Source organism: Salmo trutta, chromosome 15, assembly GCF_901001165.1.
Source record: "Salmo trutta chromosome 15, fSalTru1.1, whole genome shotgun sequence".
Taxonomy (NCBI): domain Eukaryota; kingdom Metazoa; phylum Chordata; class Actinopteri; order Salmoniformes; family Salmonidae; genus Salmo; species Salmo trutta.
In genome coordinates this window covers 42319402-42338971 of record NC_042971.1, presented here as the reverse complement: position 1 = coordinate 42338971, position 19570 = coordinate 42319402, and the positions used below count along the sequence as shown (strand labels likewise).

The following is a 19570-nucleotide window of genomic DNA, read 5'->3' as shown; positions in this document are numbered from 1 at the left end:
AAGTTCTGGCCTGGTTTAGATCTTATCTGTCGGAAAGATATCAGTTTGTCTCTGTGAATGGTTTGTCCTCTGACAAATCAACTGTACATTTCGGTGTTCCTCAAGGTTCCGTTTTAGGACCACTATTGTTTTCACTATATATTTTACCTCTTGGGGATGTCATTCGAAAACATAATGTTAACTTTCACTGCTATGCGGATGACACACAGCTGTACATTTCAATGAAACATGGTGAAGCCCCAAAATTGCACTCGCTGGAAGCCAGTGTTTCAGACATAAGGAAGTGGATGGCTGCAAACTTTCTACTTTTAAACTCTGACAAAACAGAGATGCTTGTTCTAGGTCCCAAGAAACAAAGAGATCTTCTGTTGAATCTGACAATTAATCTTGATGGCTGTACAGTCGTCTCAAATAAAACTGTGAAGGACCTCGGCGTTACTCTGGACCCTGATCTCTCTTTTGACGAACATATCAAGATTGTTTCAAGGACGTCTTTTTTCCATCTGCGTAACATTGCAAAGATCAGACATTTTCTGTCCAAAATTGATGCAGAAAATGTACCCATGCTTTTGTTACTTCTAGGTTAGACTACTGCAATGCTCTACTTTCCGGCTACCCGGATAAAGCACTAAATAAACTTCAGTTAGTGCTAAATACGGCTGCTAGAATCCTGACTATTACTCCAGTGCTAGCCTCCGTACACTGGCTTCCTGTTAAGGCAAGGGCTGATTTCAAGGTTTTACTGCTAACCTACAAAGCATTACATGGGCTTGCTCCTACCTATCTTTCCGATTTGGTCCTGCCGTACATACCTACACCTACGCTACGGTCACAAGACGCAGGCCTCCTAATTGTCCCTATAATTTCTAAGCAAACAGCTGGAGGCAGGGCTTTCTCCGATAGCGCTCCATTTTTATGGAATGGTCTGCCTACCCATGTGAGAGACGCAGACTCGGTCTCAACCTTTAAGTCTTTATTGAAGACTCATCTCTTCAGTAGGTCCTATGATTGAGTGTAGTCTGGTCCAGGAGTGTGAAGGTGAACGGAAAGGCACTGGAGCAACGAACCGCCCTTGCTGTCTCTGCCTGGCCGGTTCCCCTCTCTCCACTGGGATTCTCTGCCTCTAACCCTATTACAGGGGCTGAGTCACTGGCTTACTGGTGCTCTTCCATGCCGTCCCTAGAAGGGGTGCGTCACTTGAATGGGAAGAGTCACTGACGTGGTCTTCCTGTCTGGGTTGGCGCCCCCCCTTGGGTTGTGCCGTGGCGGAGATCTTTGTGGGCTATACTCTGCCTTGTCTCAGGATGGTAAGTTGGTGGTTGAAGGTACCCCTCTAGTGGTGTGGGGGCTGTGCTTTGGCAAAGTGGGTGGGGTTATATCCTGCCTGTTTGGCCCTGTCCAGGGATATCACCGGATGGGGCACAGTGTCTCCTGACCCCTCTTGTTTCAGCCTCCAGTATTTATGCTGCAGTAGTTTATGTGTCGGGGGGCTAGGGTCAGTCTGTTATATCTGGAGTATTTCTCTAGTGTCCTGTGTGAATTTAAGTATGCTCTCTCTAATTATTTCTTTTTTCTCTTGGGGGACCTGAGCCCTAGGACCATGCCTCAGGACTACCTGGCATGATGACTCCTTGCTGTCCCCAGTCCACCTGGCCGTGCTGCTGCTCCAGTTTCAACTGTTCTGCCTGCGGCTATGGAACCCTGACCTGTTCACCGGACGTGCTACCTGTCCCAGACCTGCTGTTTTCAACTCTCTAGAGACAGCAGGAGCGGTAGAGATACTCTCAATGATCGGCTATTAAAAGCCAGCTGACATTTACTTCAGAGGTGCAGACCTGTTGCACCCTCGACAACTACTGTGATTATTATTATTTGACCATGCTGGTCATTTATGAACATTTGAACATCTTGGCCATGTTCTGTTATAATCTCCACCCGGCACAGGCAGAAGAGGACTGGCCACCCCTCATAGCCTGGTTCCTCTCTAGGTTTCTTCCAAGGTTTTGGCCTTTCTAGGGAGTTTTTCCTAGCCACTGTGCTTCTACACCTGCATTGCTTGCTGTTTGGGGTTTTAGGCTGGGTTTCTGTACAGCACTTTGAGATATCAGCTGATGTAAGAAGGGCTATATAAATAATACATTTGATTTTGATTTGATTTTGGTGCATCACTTAACCGTTTGGTAAACCTATAGTTTTTAAACTGGTTTGTCTACTATATATGGATTTTGAGAACTACAGGAACAAAATATGTGTTTGTAAAGTATAAACATCTATATTACATGTATTATACATGATAACCATACATAATGACTACTCGTTATTGCTAATTGATTTCCCATAGCGGTAACACATAGCGGCAGGTAGCCTAGTGGTTAGACTGTTGGGTCATTAACTGAAAAGTTGCTAGTCAAATCCCTGAGCTGACAAGGTAAAAATCTTCTGTTCTGCCCCTGAACAAGGTAGTTAATTAACTTACTAAGCTGTTATTGGAATTTGTTCTTAACTGACTTGCCTAGTTAAAAATGAAACCACATTTGGTCACCATATACTGAAAAGGGGGGCTGTGAACACTTGCAATTAATTTCAACATGGAGAAAGAAATGAATCCATGCTTTTGTTACTTCTAGGTTAGACGACTGCAATGCTCTCCTTTCCAGCTACCCGGAAAAAGCACTAAATAAACTTCAGTTAGTGCTAAATACGGCTGCTAGAATCCTGACTAGAACCAAAAAATTTGATCATATTACTCCAGTGCTAGCCTCCGCACACTGGCTTCCTGTTAAGGCAAGGGCTGATTACAAGGTTTTACTGCTAACCTACAAAGCATTACATGGGCTGCTCCTACCTATCTGTCAGAGAGGGAGGCAGATGGCAAAGAACTGTTGTGTCTAATGAGGTACTGGCCATTGTTGTTGACCATGTGGTAAACGAAGGCCTTACCATGGCAGAGGCTGCCAGAGTAGTTCACCCCAATCTGAAAATATCAACTGTAAAAATAACTTACCCAAATATATTTTTAGAGGGTGATGCTGCTGTGAACCATCAGAAGCATACAGTGGCGATAAATCTTAGTGGGCCAAACTACTTTTTTTTTTTATAGATGCATGCCAGCAAAGACACTACACAACACAACACTAACAAATACATTAATTGCACTATAACGGTGACAAACGGTGCTGTAAGAATATTTCAAAGATAAATACACAACGCAGAGGACGTGAGGTCAAGAGTACTAAAAGTCAATGGAGTACTAATGGTCAATAGGGAATTATCAATGATATTGTTGGTTTTCAGTTCAACATCTGATAGGAATGTCAGTCCTGAAGTCATAGCTACATGTGGCATGTTCTCATTGGTCCAACCTGAAATAGGATACTTGTTATTTGGCCATTGGCCCAGTTTTATTGCAAGGAATTCTAATTGGTCAACCACAGGCTAGGGTTGGGTTATAAACTACATCCTGTCCCTTTGTTCACTGGAGAGAATCACTGAGGACAGGGGAGCATGAACATCTACCATCTACCTACCTGCATGATTTGTCTTTGAATAAACCAATTTTCCTTCCCCTGATTTGCTTTGGGGTCTGTGTTATTGCAGATTAACATCAACTGCTAACAGTGCCCACAAACTGTTAGGGCCTACATAGAGCTGTCCCAACAGCAGATATTTATTTTCAGCACCATGGAGGGAATCCTTACCACCGTTACACCTGGCTATCAGCGGAGCCTTGTCTGGCAGCAAAACTGTTCATTCAGCCACATTTACTGCCTTTAAAAAAACATAGCTGATATGGATGACTTGCTTAAACAAATGTGTTTTTTACTGACAATTGAGATGTACAAACTATGGCATAAGGGAACGATGAGTGGATAAAAGGCAATCTATAATTTCGATTAAGACATTAATGAGCGAGCTAAGACGGACGTAGTCAATATCTGTTCAGCACTTTTTAATTGTACAGTGACAGAATTCAGAAAATGGGCCATTCTTACAGTATTCTCCTTGTGCACCAACTCAGAACTGTAAAATAAATAAAGGGGGCATATAAGCAGACAATGAAAACTTACAATATTCAATGATGACATTTCTCTAAAACAGGCTATAGGCTACATGTGCACCACCAAGTCAGAACAGTAGGCTAAGTTATGAGCGGGAAAGGGATCAAATTATTCGGGTGATCACATGGGCTACTAATAGCTTACCACACAACATACACTTAGTATTACTTTCTTAGCTACAGTATACATATCTCCCTGGCCCATTACATATTTTTTTATAGGGATACAATACATTTTTTGACTCCTTGTTGTGCTGTGCTCACTTGAACAAGAAGGTGGCGCGGCGATCTTTCGTGGGCAAATTTTGTCATCAAACTTTGTCCTCACAGCCTGGCATTCTCTGGATTTATGGTGCTTTTAAGACAACTGGTAAGTCGGAAAAGAACAAGGTCGAATCATGACGTCAGTGATCTTCAGGTTGGAGCTCTAGAATGAGGCCCGAGTTCACGACTTGGAATTCCAAGTTGGATGACCGTTCAAAACGTATTTCCCCAGTCGGAGCTAGTTTTTTTTCTAGAGTTCCCAGTTGTCTTGAACTCACTGAAGTCTGAGATTACCCAGTTCCAAGTATCCAGTTGTTTTGAATGCGGCAGAAGTCATGCTGGATAGACAGCATGGCCAATATATTCAACCTTTCCTGGCCCATGTGAATGTTCATCCTTTTAAGCTTGGAAAAGAGACCCTTAAGCCCAAACTTGGACCACACACCCTCTCCACCGAATAGCAGGCAGGGGAAGCAAAATAGTGATGGCACAAGCGGGGAGCCCAGCCAACAGCGAGTTGCAGTGGTCCGTCTTGTCGAGGTTGAGCTTGAGGTGGTAGGCCGACATCCAAGTTGAGATATCTGCCAGGCACGCAGAAATATGTGTTGCCACCTGGGAAGGAGAAAAGTAGGTAATTTTGTGCCTACCCAAAAAAGGGGTTAAATATGTGTAAAAAAAAAATAATAATAATTTTTCCTGAGCTTTCTTATATCTCCTAGATATAGGACAAACACTTCAAAACCTTGTTACTTATGATCATTTTTTTTACTGTCTTTTTTTGACGTTTATGCATGTGTTATTCAGTGAGTTTTTCTGGGCCAAACTCAATATTTTACCAATAGCTTAGACTTTTTAAAATGAAAATGACTAAATGGTGAGCCTATCATTATCTGATGTATTGGTAACTAAATTAAATGTTCTCATGGTATTTCACGGAAAACATTGATTTTGCATGAATGACTCAGCGGTGAAAAATGTGTGAAACGCCAATGAATGCACAATCAAAAGTTCTGAACATAAGATAGGGGGCATTCCAAGTGTTATCAGTTTAGAGTTTTGTACTTAAGAGTTTTGAAAATATACCACTTACAGTATATCTGAAAAATGCGCAAAAGTAATTTAAAAAAACTGTATGTAGTTCTCAAAATTTGTAGTAGACAAACCAGTTGGAAATCTCAAGGTTTACCAAACAGTTAAATTATTATCAATTAAGAGCAGTTGGATTAAGTAATAGTAAAATGCATGTTATGAGTTTTGTACTAAGTGTTGGGAAAACGTACCGCATACTTGAAAATTGCATCTAGCAATAATAGAAAATAATAGAAAAAAAAGTTCACTCCTGAATTATGTTACCCCCCAAAAATCGAAACTAGGTAAAACTGGCCAATTTGCTGTGTACCTTACAATATAATGCTGGTTCACTCATACTCCCTTCTATTCTCCTACTCTGTGCCATAACATCACTGAAAATACTCCCATATAGGTACAGTTTAAAACATTCATCTATCCTTTTAAACTCAAACTTCTGATGTCAAAGTTTAAACACTGAGGTAAACACTAATGCTCAGGCACTATTTAAAATAAAATAAAATACGGTCACACTTTATTTGGATAGTCCTATATAGATGATTTACAGATGGTCATACTATCAACAAATTATATGTTGATAAGCAACTGCTTGCTAAGGTTACGGTTAGTGGTAGGGTTAGGTTTAGAATAAAGGTTAGGGTAAGGGTTAAGATTGGGATTAGTGTTAAGTTTAGGGTTATGATAAGAGTTAAGGATAGGGCTAGGGTTAATGGAAATGGTGTTGACAGATATTTAACATCTAAAAACCACAATCTACTTGGGACTATCCAAATTAAGTGTTACCAAAATTACAAATAAAAGCTTATTCAGATTCATAAGGGTTCTATGTAGAACACATCTTGCATTCCAAAGAATCCTTCTTGCCTTCCAAATAATCATCAAAGAACCCTTTCTTACAAAAATAGTTATTCAGATGAAAAGAGTGTAGGGCTAGACTAGAGTGTAGGGTTAGGAGATAAACTGAATTTAAGTCTCAAATTGTGTTAGTGGTAACTATATCTACTGCACTCTTCAAACAAACATAAAAAAGGTATGTTCTCTGTCTATCAATTTATGTCCTCTGGGAGGAAATAAGGGGTTCAGAGTGCACCATTTCCTTAAACATTAGACTATAAACAAGGCTCTAAGAGGGCAATTAATCTACTGGTTCCATGGCCTATGTTTTGCTTTTGGAAAGTGGTCCTCTGGAAGTCCCATGGAGATGAAATATGTTTTTTTTTAACACAGTCTATGTGTCATGGAATAGTGAAGTCCATCGCAGAAAATGTGCAGTATGTCCTTCTCACTGCACTTCTATAGAGTAAGCAGAGCTAATTAGGCTGTACGTCTGCCCTATAGCTGCCCTACTGCGGTCTATCGAATTCTAAAGAATTCTAACCAAAGATTGCATGCTGTTTTGCTTTTGACATCTACAAATGTAACACTCAAAAAGAACAATGTTTTTCAGCAATTAGCTCCACAACAAGGCAGGCTGAAACATGAGTGAATTTCGCATGCAGCAAGAACGAAACACCTGTTTTTTTGTAATTAGTTTCCATGGCTTCACGGGAGGGTTTTAAAACATGTGGAAGACTAACAACAGTCCTAATGTAAATAGCCGTCTATATTTTTTGGAGCTATGTGTTGCCACCATCAATCGTATCCAAAATTCTCCAACACAGACAGAAAACCTTTATATTTAGTGACCACTGACCAATTCCATATCATTTTGTTTGACAGTTTTTATGCAGTTTTCTTGTTTATAATATTAATCAGTCTTTACCACCAATAATGATGAGGATATAACGGTATGTGCCCATATGTATGTGGATCATGACCCTTTAAAGAGGCAATCAGCAGTTTAGAAATGCATCCATAGCTCCTATAGAGATCTATGGATGCAAGGACTGATCAAAATTATAGTTTCAATAACAATGTTTTGTGACAATATAGTGTTTGTTTACATTTACTTTGTTTACAAACTTTGGAGTAAAACAAGCTTATATTTTGGGTTCTGATGGGGGTACGACAGTTAAACTAAGCTCATGAGGCATTTATAAGTTATATTCTTAAGCAATTTATAAGTAAAAAAATGGATGTTAGCAACTGCAAATTACCCCTTTAAAATGATCACCAGTTGAATCCCTTCTGGACTGAACACAGTTGGGAGGGCTTGTGTGCATTCCAAGCATATTCACACCAGGTTCTTAATCAACATGGGGGACGTTTACAGTTGGATGTCAACTCTTTAGTTATCTCAAGCACTGGAACTCCATGCTTCAGACACATTTAGAATACGTGTATGTGGAATTAACTGAAACGTCATTAAGTTGCCTTAAATATTTCCGAAATTTAAGTACCACGATTTAACTTTTACCTAACTGTGGATGGTATAAACAGTGTGAGCCTTAAATTCAGTGGAATTAATGAAAGTGTGGATTTATTATTGTGTCAAGTTACTACAGCCTCTGCTGCATAAATACTACAGTTACTATTGCTTTGCCTAAAGACAAATTAGGTCTACAAGTTTGGCAGCACCTGCCACAGGCAGTCTCATATGATACACAGATAGTTAAAACTTAACAGGACACATTGTGTGTAGTTTTTTTAATAAAATAAATATACAATTGCACTTATCTACAGTTGAAGTCGGAGGTTTACATACACCTTAGCCAAATACATTTAAGCTCAGTTTTTCACAATTCCTGATATTTAATCCTAGTAAAAACTCCCTCTCTTAGGTCAGTTAGGATCACCGCTTTATTTTAAGAATGTGAAATGTCAGAATAATAGTACAGAGAATGATTTATTTCAGCTTTTATTTCTTTCATCACATTCCCAGTGGGTCAGAAGTTTACATACACTCAACTAGTATTTGGTAGCATTGCCTTTAAATTGTTTAACTTGGGTCAAATGTTTCTGGTAGCCTTCCACAGGCTTCCCACAATAAGTTTGGTGAATTTTGGCCCATTCCTCCTGACAGAGCTGGTGTAACTGAATCAGGTTTGCAGGCCTCCTTGCTCACACATGCTTTTTCAGTTCTGCTCACAAATTTTCTATGGGATTGAGGTCAAGGCTTTGTGATGGCCACTCCAATACCTTGACTTTGTTGTCCTTGAGCCATTTTGCCACAACTTTGGGAGTATGCTTGGGGTCATTGTCCATTTGGAAGACCCATTTGCGACCAAGCTTTAACTTCCTGACTGATGTCTTGAGATGTGCTTCAATATATCCACATCATGTTCCTCCCTCATGATGCCATCTATTTTGTGAAGTGCACCAGTCCCTCCTGCAGCAAAGCACCCCCACAACATGATGCTGCCACCCCCGTGCTTCACGGTTGGGATGGTGTTCTTCGGTTTGCAAGCATCCCCCTTTTTCCTCCAAACAGAAACGACGGTCATTATGGCCAAACAGTTCTATTTTTGTTTCATCAGACCAGAGGACATTTCACCAAAAAGTACGATCTTTATCCCCATGTGCAGTTGCAAACCGTAGTCTGGCTTTTTTTATGGCGGTTTTGGAGCAGTGGCTTCTTCCTGCTGAGCGGCCTTTCAGGTTATGTTGATATAGGACTCGTTTTGCTGTGGATATAGATAGTTTTGTACCTGGTTCCTCCAGCACCTTCACAAGGTCCTTTGCTGTTGTTCAGGGATTGATTTGCACTTTTCGCACCAAAGTACGTTCATCTCTAGGAGACAGAGCGCGTCTCCTTCCTGAGCGGTATGACAGCTGCGTGGTCCCATGGTGTTTATACCTGTGTACAATTGTTTGTACAGATGAACGTGGTACCTTCAGGCGTTTGGAAATTGCTTCCAAGGATGAACCAGACTTGTGGAGGTCTAAAAAAAAAATTCTGAGGTCTTGGATGATTTCTTTTGGTTTTCCATGATGTCAAGCAAAGAGGCACTGAGTTTGAAGGTAGGCCTTGAAATACATCCACATGTACACCTCCAATTGACTCAAATCATGTCTATTAGGCTAACAGAAGCTTCTAAAGCCATGACGTAATTTTCTGGAATTTTCCAAGCTGTTTAAAGGCACTGTCAACTTAGTGTATGTAAACTTCTGACCCACTGGAATTGTGATACAGTGAATTATAAGTGAAATAATCTGTCTGTAAACAATTGTTGGAAAAATGACTTGCGTCATGGACAAAGTAGATGTCCTAACCGACTTGCCAAAACTATAGTTTGTTAACAAGAAATTTGTGGAGTGGTTGAAAAATGATTTTTAATGACTCCAACCTAAGTGTATGTAAACTTCCGACTTCAACTGTACATCAACATGCCCAATATAATCATAAACAACTAAAAATACAGCTTAAACTGTTGATAATATGTGTGTTGCATGCCTATGATCAGAATATCCCTAAGCTTAGTATGGCATTAACCCTGTGTGACTAAAATGGACATAAGATCAATCAGCTATTCTGCCTCTTATTTGCAATTTCGTTAACGTGTATGATGTAAAATTGTTAAAAGCTTTTCATTATCAGTTGGAAATCTTAAAACTGACTGGCCAATTCGCATTTGGGGAAGCTTCTGGGAAGTCTTTCTTGTGATTCAGTCACTTTGTCATCTATTCAACTTGTCCTATTGCGGAACATTTTACAAATCAAACTCAAATAGCCTACAGCTCCCAATCAATCACATTTGCTCTTCAAGTAACACAATCTTCTTCACAGTAGTGCCCTCCAGTCTCTTTAAAACAGCTAACGGAGTCCAGATCATCTGCTTATCTTTGGTAGTGTCTGTGAGTTGCTCCTTTTGTTTTTCATTGCACTTAGCCTGTAGGCTATGTAGTAGCACGGAAGCACACGGAGTCAGGTCAGGTGACTGCTGGGTCTGCACAATTCGACAAGATGATGGTGGTGAAAATAGTGCTTCATGTTCACTCACATGTCTCTGGGCAAAGTTCATTTGCATATATATCTCTCCACTGTCCTTTCGCACCTCTTGCAGGTGACATAGCAGCACCAGTGGTACTTGCACTGGCATCTCTCCACAATCCTCTCAGTGTAGGCATTGTAGCCACGACCACAGCACATAAGATTGCAACTCCCACTGTCATTGGACGTCTTATTGCACTGTCTGGAGACAAAAAAAACGTGTTCCAATCAATAAACAACAATATGAATGAGGGAGCTCTTATGAATGAGGATCAACATATTAGACCTTCAAGGTGTCAAAGGTAGAGTAAAAATCACAATTTCCACTGAAACATTGAGAGAAACACAAACATACCTGTCCTGTGTGCCGAGTGAGCCATGCTTCTCATTGTGTGTGCAGTAATCCGGAGAGCTGACCAGGTAAACCAACTCACTCTCTCTCACTGGTCGAACGTTCAACTCTTTGGGGACCAACTGCTTCCTTGTCCCAACATGACGATGGATCACCTTGGTGGCAGACAGGTACTTGGATTTGAGATCCATGGCAATGTGGTTAATATCATGGAGGCCCTTCCAACATGTTTTGACAGAGCAGGACCCGGACACCCCATGGCATTTGCATTTTGTTTCTTGAGCATCAATAAGTGCCTGAAAGTATAGCAAAAATGATATTAGGATATAAAAATGTGTTGCCACGTTTTGCAGATATTAATAATATAACATGTTGTTTATGATGTAAAAAAAACGGTCAAAAAGCCAATGTCACTATTAAAAACAATGGCACAATAACTTGTGCGTAATTATCCATGCATAAAAATGTATATTTCATGTCAATGTGAGATTAGACTATTACCTGTCTTCCAACTGCATTATTGTGCAAGTGCATGAGTCGGAACGCCTGAGAGCCAGATCTGCTGTTTCTCATCGGTGCATCAGAAAAGGCAGATCCCATTTGGAGACCGTAGCGCAGGTTATCACCGCATCCTCCCCATATGAAGTCGGGCCCGGCCTGTTCAGCAGGGGCTGGGGCGCACGAGCAACTGGGGAGCTCTCCAGACGAGCAGGCTCTGGCAATGGAGTGACTCACTAAAGCAGCCGCTAGCGAAAACACAAATGCGGACTCCCTGGTGCCTGCAATAGAGCACAGCCAACAGATAAATCAATGCAAATCACAACCAATCACAGAAGTTTACAGGCCACATGATATACTTCAATTTCTAAGATACTTTTTAAAGTGTCTTTAGCCTACCTTTTGCCAAATCTGGTGTAAAACGAGGGGCTTTTTCAACAGATGAACAGTTCCATCGCATGTCATTGAAGGTGTTCTGACAGGTATTTTTGGTCAACTTGGCTGCTTGGACAATACTGTGCATCAGCTCGAGGTTTCTCCGGCAAAGTTGCGATTGATCAGGGGCCAACCAATCTAGCAGCTTGCAATGATGAGTTTGATTCCAGCCTACAGAGCTCCCCTTTACAGTAAGTCCACTGCAAAGGTAAAAACAACATTACATTAGGTAATCAGCTATTTCATATGGCATAGGCCTGTTAAAAGAATAAAAATATGTCAGTAAACAAAGTAGCATAAGCATCTGAACAGACCCATAGCTACATACGAATAAAAAAGTAAAGAATACTTACAGCCAATATATAGCAGCACAACAGTTCGCGTTCACAATAAATGTCACTAGAAACAAATCCATGCGGAATTTCATTGTAAAAAAGAAATAATGAATCCTCTGCCTAAAATAAAAGTATAGCTCCAAACGATTCCTTTGGTAGTCCAATGTGATTATCCAGTGATACGTGTTGTTTTCAGTTTGCCTTTGCGGTCTGGGCTGGGGTCTGGAGGTATGGCCCTCGAATAGCCTATGCTGCAAGCCACTGGTGGTGTGACCTCGACTCCAGGGAGTCTTATGTCGCCGCCACGATAGCCACGCCTCATTCAATTGGCAATTTGTGAATGACAAAGGCTGAATAACATATGCACACCGAGGTGCTGGAGTTGTAGGTGAATTTATGGAAAATAAAAAGGAAAACACCGCACACCGCTGCTCATGCTCCCAGGTGATTTATTTTGTGAATGAACCATGGAATGAACACAGGCACACGGATCCAACTCGAATTATGGAGATGGCACTGTAACATTGGCCTATTAGAAGTTCCTATGCATCCTATGCATTTCAAAAGATTGCCATTAATGTGCCATTAATCATGATTGATTAAAAGACAGCCATCCAAAGTGTTAGACATGTAGGCTAAAGCGGGATACATTCATTAATTGGTATTCAACACTTAAATGAACTAGCCCTGAAGTCATTTGAAGAGTTCCTTTGAAAAAGGATCTACAACATTGTAATCTAATCTAAATCAATGTGTGACAATCTGACACTGATAACATTTCCAATCTTTGCCAGTAAAATAACTTCCACATTTTTACAATATTTAAACTCTGCTCTCTGTGTTCAAAGGATATGTGGAGGCCTATTTTGTGCAGTCCAATAAGTATGAGGACGTTTGATAATTTGACATCTCTAAATAGCGGGAATCCCAGACCGATGTCGATATTACGTGTGTGTAAAAGTGGCATTAACAACGTTTTACATTGGACTTTAAACAAACGTTCAAGATTGCCTTCTTCACAAATGAAGGATAGGTCGGCTCATATGGTGTGTGATTCTCGCTTAGGGTGCAAGAGGACTTGGGTTCAAATCCCAGACGAGCCCAGTTTTTGGATGTCCCATGTATCCACCAAAGTGTTCATCAAGAAATTAAACTAGTAGATTAGAGAGGTAGGCATAATGGTATCGAAAACAGTGATGTTTGATCTACAGTAGTAGAGTGGACAAGCGAAACGATTTATCCAACCTTGGTTTGTGAAGAGTAATGACTCAACTGACCTATTGACAAACTGAACAATTTGCTCACTTTAGCTCAACTAATCCAATTAACAAGGTCCATTATCAAGGTAGGCTACTGAATTCTAACCACCAAAACAGAACATCTTACACTTAAAAGTTTGATGCTATCAGTTTTTCAAGTATGTGTGTTTGTGTGTGATATACACATTAGTCCCCTGATAGAATCACACTATAGCCTCTGGACTTATAGTAAAGTCTACCCAACAAATCCTTATCAACAAAGAAAACAGGGAACCAGAAACAGGGATTTCAGTGGCATGGTCAAATAAGGCCGTATAAATGGTTAATTATCTGCATGTGGTATGAGCAAAGGATTAGTGGTTGAAAGAGGGTTTCTCAGTGAGAGGATTATTTAAACTTGTGTTTATCTAACCCCTATTATATTCCCTCCATGAGAGAGGCTGGCTTTTCTCTTAGAAGTAGTCTTATGGTAAGACTTTGCCAGAACACCTTATTAGTGTCTTGATTACTGTCAATGGGAACACGGTAGGGGATAATGTTAAACGTGTTTTTGAAAGGGGACTTGCCACTGCTAATTTCACTATTATTGCTTTTCCATTTTAATTAATCTATTCAACACGTGGTCCCACAAATAATCAGCAAAGGATGGCGATTCAGTATTGTGCATGTATTGTAATATGTTCATGTTTAGCCTTGATATACACCATTTCTTCCCCTGAGTAGCCTTTCTTAGGACCTTCTGGCAGATCCACAATTCCTGTTACAGCTAAAACAAGATAAATGCTCTGTACTTCTGTGGTGAGATGACTGATTTTCTAACACCAGCAAGGCCACCTGAACAGCAGCAGATTTCTGCCACTGTGTACTGGGGGAGTTTCTGGCGGCAGGTAGCCTAGTGATTAAGAGTATTGGCCCAGTAACCAGAAGGTTGTTGGATCAAATCCTCTGAGCAGACCAGGTGAAAAATCTGTCAATGTGTCCTATAAGTCCCTCTGGATAAGAGTGTCTAAATGACTAACGTGAATGTTATCATGTTTATATTGTAGCGTCAGTATATCCTCTGTTTTTGTTGTATCAGTTCAATGCTTTTCTTTACGCTTTTTGAAGTTGCCTAGAGGTTACACTTATTCGAATCTTTGGCTGAATGCTTCTTCCCTTGTTGCATCTCACATTACACTTGGTTGGTTAACTTCAAGTCCTGTGTCTCATTACGAAAACAAAATATTCATTGTCAAAACTTGTATTATAGCTTGACAAAAATGAAATGCATTTTCTCTCCAGTGGGGCCTGTGAGCTACTTTTAGTTTAATCTTGTCTTGCTCTCACCTAGCCTATGTAATTCTGAAATGAAGTGGAGTTTATTTGCCACAGCCACTCCCCATCCCCCCGGAACATTCTCTCTGCTGTGAAAACCATTCTACCCCAAAGCAAATCCTTCCTTTTGTTGGATATCCAGCTTTAGATTGGGTGTTAGGCTTGAGAAGTGAGAAATCATTCATGTTTATGAAAGGTGCATTTTTGGGTGTGAGCTGGCATGCAAAGGTTGGCCCTTCCTGTTTTTCCTTTTCTTCCTCTGATAATGCTTATTCATGGGTTCTACAGTTAAACATTTCACCAAAGGAATGGAAGTATACACACACAAAATGACAAATAGTGTGTATTGGGTGCTGGAGAGGCAGACGTTTGAAGTCTTTGCTGAAAGGGTATTGCGTCTTGTGAGTGATGAAATAGGATTGCATAGGTCTTATAGGCTATTCATCTTTACAACTGATAACAGCAAACATGCATTGATTTTAATTTCATTAAATTTCTTTCAAAATTACCTGAATTGACCCAAAAAATGTAAATTAATCTTATATATTGGTTCTCCCATATCACAACTCCAAAGTTAATAGTGAGTATTAATCATTATTGCATTTTTACCAAATATTCTCTCATAGTCTAGAGATGGTACTCAAATAAATGCTCCTACGCCACAAATATATTGATTAAACTTCAGTTATGAGTCCTCTCTGTTGCTAAAATGTTCTAAATAGGATTTCTTACCAAAAGGGGGCACTGCACATCAACACAATGTGGATCCATAGCTGTCGCTAGACTTTAGGCCGACATTGAAATGCTGTACTTCTACGCATTGTTCTTCCTTTACTGCTTAATTCAACCATGTGAACAGTTCCTTCACTGTCCTTGATCTGCAGACAAGTAAACGGAGGCCCCAGCCCAGTCTAGCTCTGTGGAAAGACAAGATAGGTTTGATTTTCTTGTACTGGTGGAGAAGGATGATGCCATGGAATCCACATCTACTGTCTCAATCAGATACTGATTGTATCATCTTGACAGGTGACAAAAACCACATGTTAATGCAAGGTGTAACCAGGCCTTTACATACAGCTTGTTGCTAGCTGGGCCCTTTTTAGGGTTTAGCATTTTAGCTAACCTTAACCGCTTTCCTATCCCTGACCTAATTCTCCTAACCTGCCATGTTAAATATCCTAACTTCAGGTCGAAGCTGTATTCTACCTAGTTAGAACCCCTTTTTAGGTATACGTGTACCCAGAGGACTTGTAATGATGGACATTGATATTGTACTTTATGTAATGGTAGGCCAATCATATTGTCTTATTTTCATAACTACATTTATGAAGGTGAATATCTGTATGGTGGGTAAAGTTGGTTGATTGAGGTTACACTTACACAGTCACTCTTAGTATGTCCATGGCCCCCATGGGTGGAAAGCAAATAGCATTTTAGCCTGCATCAAACCTGCAAACAGAAGCTTGCAGCAAGCTGCATACAGTATATTTGCTCTATTTTCAAAAGAGGCAATATATACCTCCGTATGTCAATACTGTAGAAGACTATGGTTTTAATGGAACTTTTGGCTGCCATATGCATTGTTAAAAAATATATCACATAACAAGTGTGAATTTAATACAATTTAATATTATAAATCAATTCAATTTACAAAAACAGAATTATATTTTCTATACATATTTACAATCACCACAGAGTATACAAATGTACATTATATTCAACAAAGCAGGGAAACAAATATACCCTATTTAGCTACAAACAATCCAAATAATGCATATTCCAACACAAACCACAATGCACACTTCAACTAAACAATGTTTGAATTAAAGGACATATAGCTACCAGAGTTCGGGCCAATTCTATCTTGACTCAACTTGACAAAGGCATTGAATTTAATCGCAAAGCATGAATTGGAGAATGAACCATTCTAAGCACTGAATTGACCCAAAGTACTAATAATACGTAATACTACCACACCATGGCTCACTGTCCTTTTTGGGCATGTTTGTAAACTGCAAGTTGTAATGTTTGATACCAACTCTTATTGTGGAAATTAGGCTACTGGATAATGTAGAATTACCATAATAACTGAAAAGTAATATGTTTGAACTTCCTTTGGTAAATGGTTTTATATATGAAGAGTTTCGGTTCCAAAACGCTATATCCACCAATTTTTCACATTTGTACTTTTTCATCAGAAGTGATTGCTTATGGGTACCTTCATGTGTGTGTAAAATATACCTGTTCTCAGGTTTTTTATGAATAGATTTTAGATAAAAATGTTGTTTTTTGCAAAATGCTATATATACATTGTTTGGCCAAAATAGAATGTTCATATCTTGTACATTTGACTGTGATATGTGGTTGTCTCACCTAGCTATCTTAAGATGAATGCACTAACTGTGAATTGCTCAGGATAATAGCATCTGCTAATGACTAAAATGTCAAATATTCATATTTTACATACAGATCTCATATAAAGCTTGCCAGCGCGTAGTCCTAAAAACTGGAAATGAGTTGCATCTGGTTCAGTCAGCCATTCCTATAGGGAAAATGAATGGGGAAAGAACAATGTTTTGGGATGAACACTGAAAATAAGGTCTGAGGTTAACACAGGCTTAGGAGATATTATACGTTTTGTTATATGAGATAATGTCAGTCACATGACCTTTATGAATTATGAGGCCTTTATGTGATTTTTTAAATGACAAAAATGCTTAAAAATTCACAAAAAGTGACATTAGCTGATGAAGATGATCCTATAGAACAAAACGTATAAGATATTCTAAGCCTGTGTTTACTACAGACCTTATTTTCAGTGTTAATCCAAAAACCCTACAAAAACTCAATTCATTGTCCAATGAACCATCGCGGAGTTAGTGCCTACAAAAAGACGCCATTACTATTGCTCTCTATTCCTGTATTGGTTCATTTAAAAAAATTGTTTTACATTTAAATATGGATGTCACAAATATATAATGTGTACAGTTCTTTATTATAAATGTAGTTATTTGTCACATTTGACTGTGTAAAACCTAGCAATACTACTTACAGGACCAGTCAAACGTTTGGACACACCTACTCATTCAAGGGTTTTTCTTTATTTTACCATTTTCTACGTTGTAGAATAATGGCGAAGACATCAAAACTATGAAATAACACATATGGAATCACGAAGTAAATCAAAAAGTGTTAAACAAATCAAAATATATTTATATTTGAGATTCTTCAAAGTAGCCACCCTTTGCCTTGATGACAGCTTTAAACAATCTTGGCATTCTCTCAACCAACTTCATGAGGTAGTCACCTGGAATGCATTACTTGTTAAAAGTTAATTTGTGGAATTTCTTTCCTTCTTAATGCGTTTGAGCCAATCAGTTGTGTTGTGACAAGGTAGGGGTGGTATACAGAAGATTTGGTAAAATACCAAGTTCATATTATGGCAAGAACAGCTCAAATAAGCAAAGAGAAATGACTGTCCATCATTACTTTAAGACATGAAGGTCAGTCAATCTGGACATTTTCAAAAACGTTTAAAGTTTCTTCAAGTGCAGTCGCAAAAACCATCAAGCACTATGATGAAACTGTCTCTCATGGTCGAATTGCTGCAAAGAAACCACTACTAAGGGACACCAACATGAAGAAGAATAGACTTGCTTGGGCCGAGAAACACGAGCAATGGACATTAGACCAGTGGAAATCTGTCCTTTGGTCTGATGAGTCCAAATTTGAGATTTTTGGTTCCAAACGTCGTCTTTGTGAGACACAGAGTAGTTGAACGGATGATCTCCGCATGTGTGGAAGGGTGGCTACTTTGAAAAATCTCAAATCTATTTTGATTTGTTTAACACTTTTTGTTTATTACGTGATTCCATGTGTTGTTTCATAGTTTTGATGTCTTCACTATTATTCTACAATGTAGAAATAGTAAAAATAAAGAAAAACCCTTGAAAGAGTAGGTGTGTCCAAACTTTTGACAAGTACTGTATTTCTCTGAGAGTGAGGCGGATATATAGCGTTTTGCAACAAAACATGATTATTTGTCTCTCTGAAATGAAACCATCAAGTGATAGATTTTATACAAATACATGTCTGTCATCGAACAACCCCATGCCATGATTAGATGGTGAAAACACAACAATCTCTTTCATAAGTTATCTAAACAATAAAAACTAATTTACCAACATTTCTGAAAATGTATATATAGTGTTTTGGAATGAAACTCTTCATCTATTGTTCCTTCCGTAACTGTTTTGAAACTTTTTCAAAACAACTGGACCAGATTCTGCTTTTGTCACCAATTTTCCAGAAGGTTGACTGCATGGTGATTGACCAAACCGTGTAATAATAACAGTACATGCACAGTGCAGAGCAGTTTCATAAACATCCAGAAACTGCATGTTGACAGATACTCTGTGCCCTTAAATTATTCCTTAAAGACTAATGTGTTCACTCACATATAAACATGAACATGACAAGGAGTTATATGCTGAAAAATATTTTGACTGTGTGTGATATTTACAAAAGCTTCAAGCTGCCTATGTATATGGAAAGACAGAATTCTTCTGAGAAAAACTGAAACACAAATGGCCTTCCAGAAACAGGACATGACTGGTTCAGCTCAAAGGGAATGACAAGTGAATTAGTTATTTCAAACAAACCAAAGCAGAACTAAATAAAGAAAGGAAATATAACCCCATCCAGAAAAGTATTGCGATCATGACCGGTCAACATAGTAAATGATGAATAGCATTTCAGGTCATGCTATTAGTAATTTGGAAAAATAAAACATTTAATCTACAGTATTATTCCAAGTGATTCCATATTTGACAAACAATTTAATTTCAAATAAAAAAGAAACATTCATACTGACCTTATTATTCAAGAGAGAGAGAGGGAGAGGGGGAGAGAGAGGGAGAGGGAGAGAGGGAGAGAGGGGGAGAGAGAGGGAGAGGGAGAGAGAGGGGGAGAGAGGGAGAGAGGGGGAGAGGCAGAGAGAGGGGGAGAGAGGGATAGATAAGGAGGGAGAGAGAGAGTGAGAGAGAGAGGGAGAGAGGGAAAGATGGAGAGAGAGAGGGGGGAGAGAGGGAGAGAGGG

General features: G+C 39.4%; 1 protein-coding gene across 1 annotated transcript; it reads right to left on the bottom strand.

Annotated features, from left to right (window-relative positions):
* Positions 1-10301: 10301 nt before the first annotated feature.
* wnt11f2 (wnt 11, family member 2) lies at positions 10302-11996 on the bottom strand. The gene is made up of 5 exons (XM_029690203.1): positions 11919-11996; positions 11530-11765; positions 11134-11411; positions 10636-10928; positions 10302-10482 (listed from the first exon to the last, which is right to left on the bottom strand). Exons 1-5 carry the CDS (start codon positions 11990-11992, stop codon positions 10308-10310), a joined length of 1056 nt encoding a protein of 351 aa, XP_029546063.1. The 5' UTR covers positions 11993-11996; the 3' UTR covers positions 10302-10307.
* Positions 11997-19570: the final 7574 nt, after the last annotated feature.

Coding starts and splice junctions, on each gene's coding strand:
- wnt11f2 (XM_029690203.1), bottom strand. CDS start 11,992: ATGAAATTCCGCATGGATTTGTTTCTAGTGACATTTATTGTGAACGCG. Junction 11,766..11,918: donor TGTGCTGCTATATATTGGCT/GTAAGTATTCTT, acceptor TTACCTTTGCAG/TGGACTTACTGTAAAGGGGA. Junction 11,412..11,529: donor TACACCAGATTTGGCAAAAG/GTAGGCTAAAGA, acceptor GCTCTATTGCAG/GCACCAGGGAGTCCGCATTT.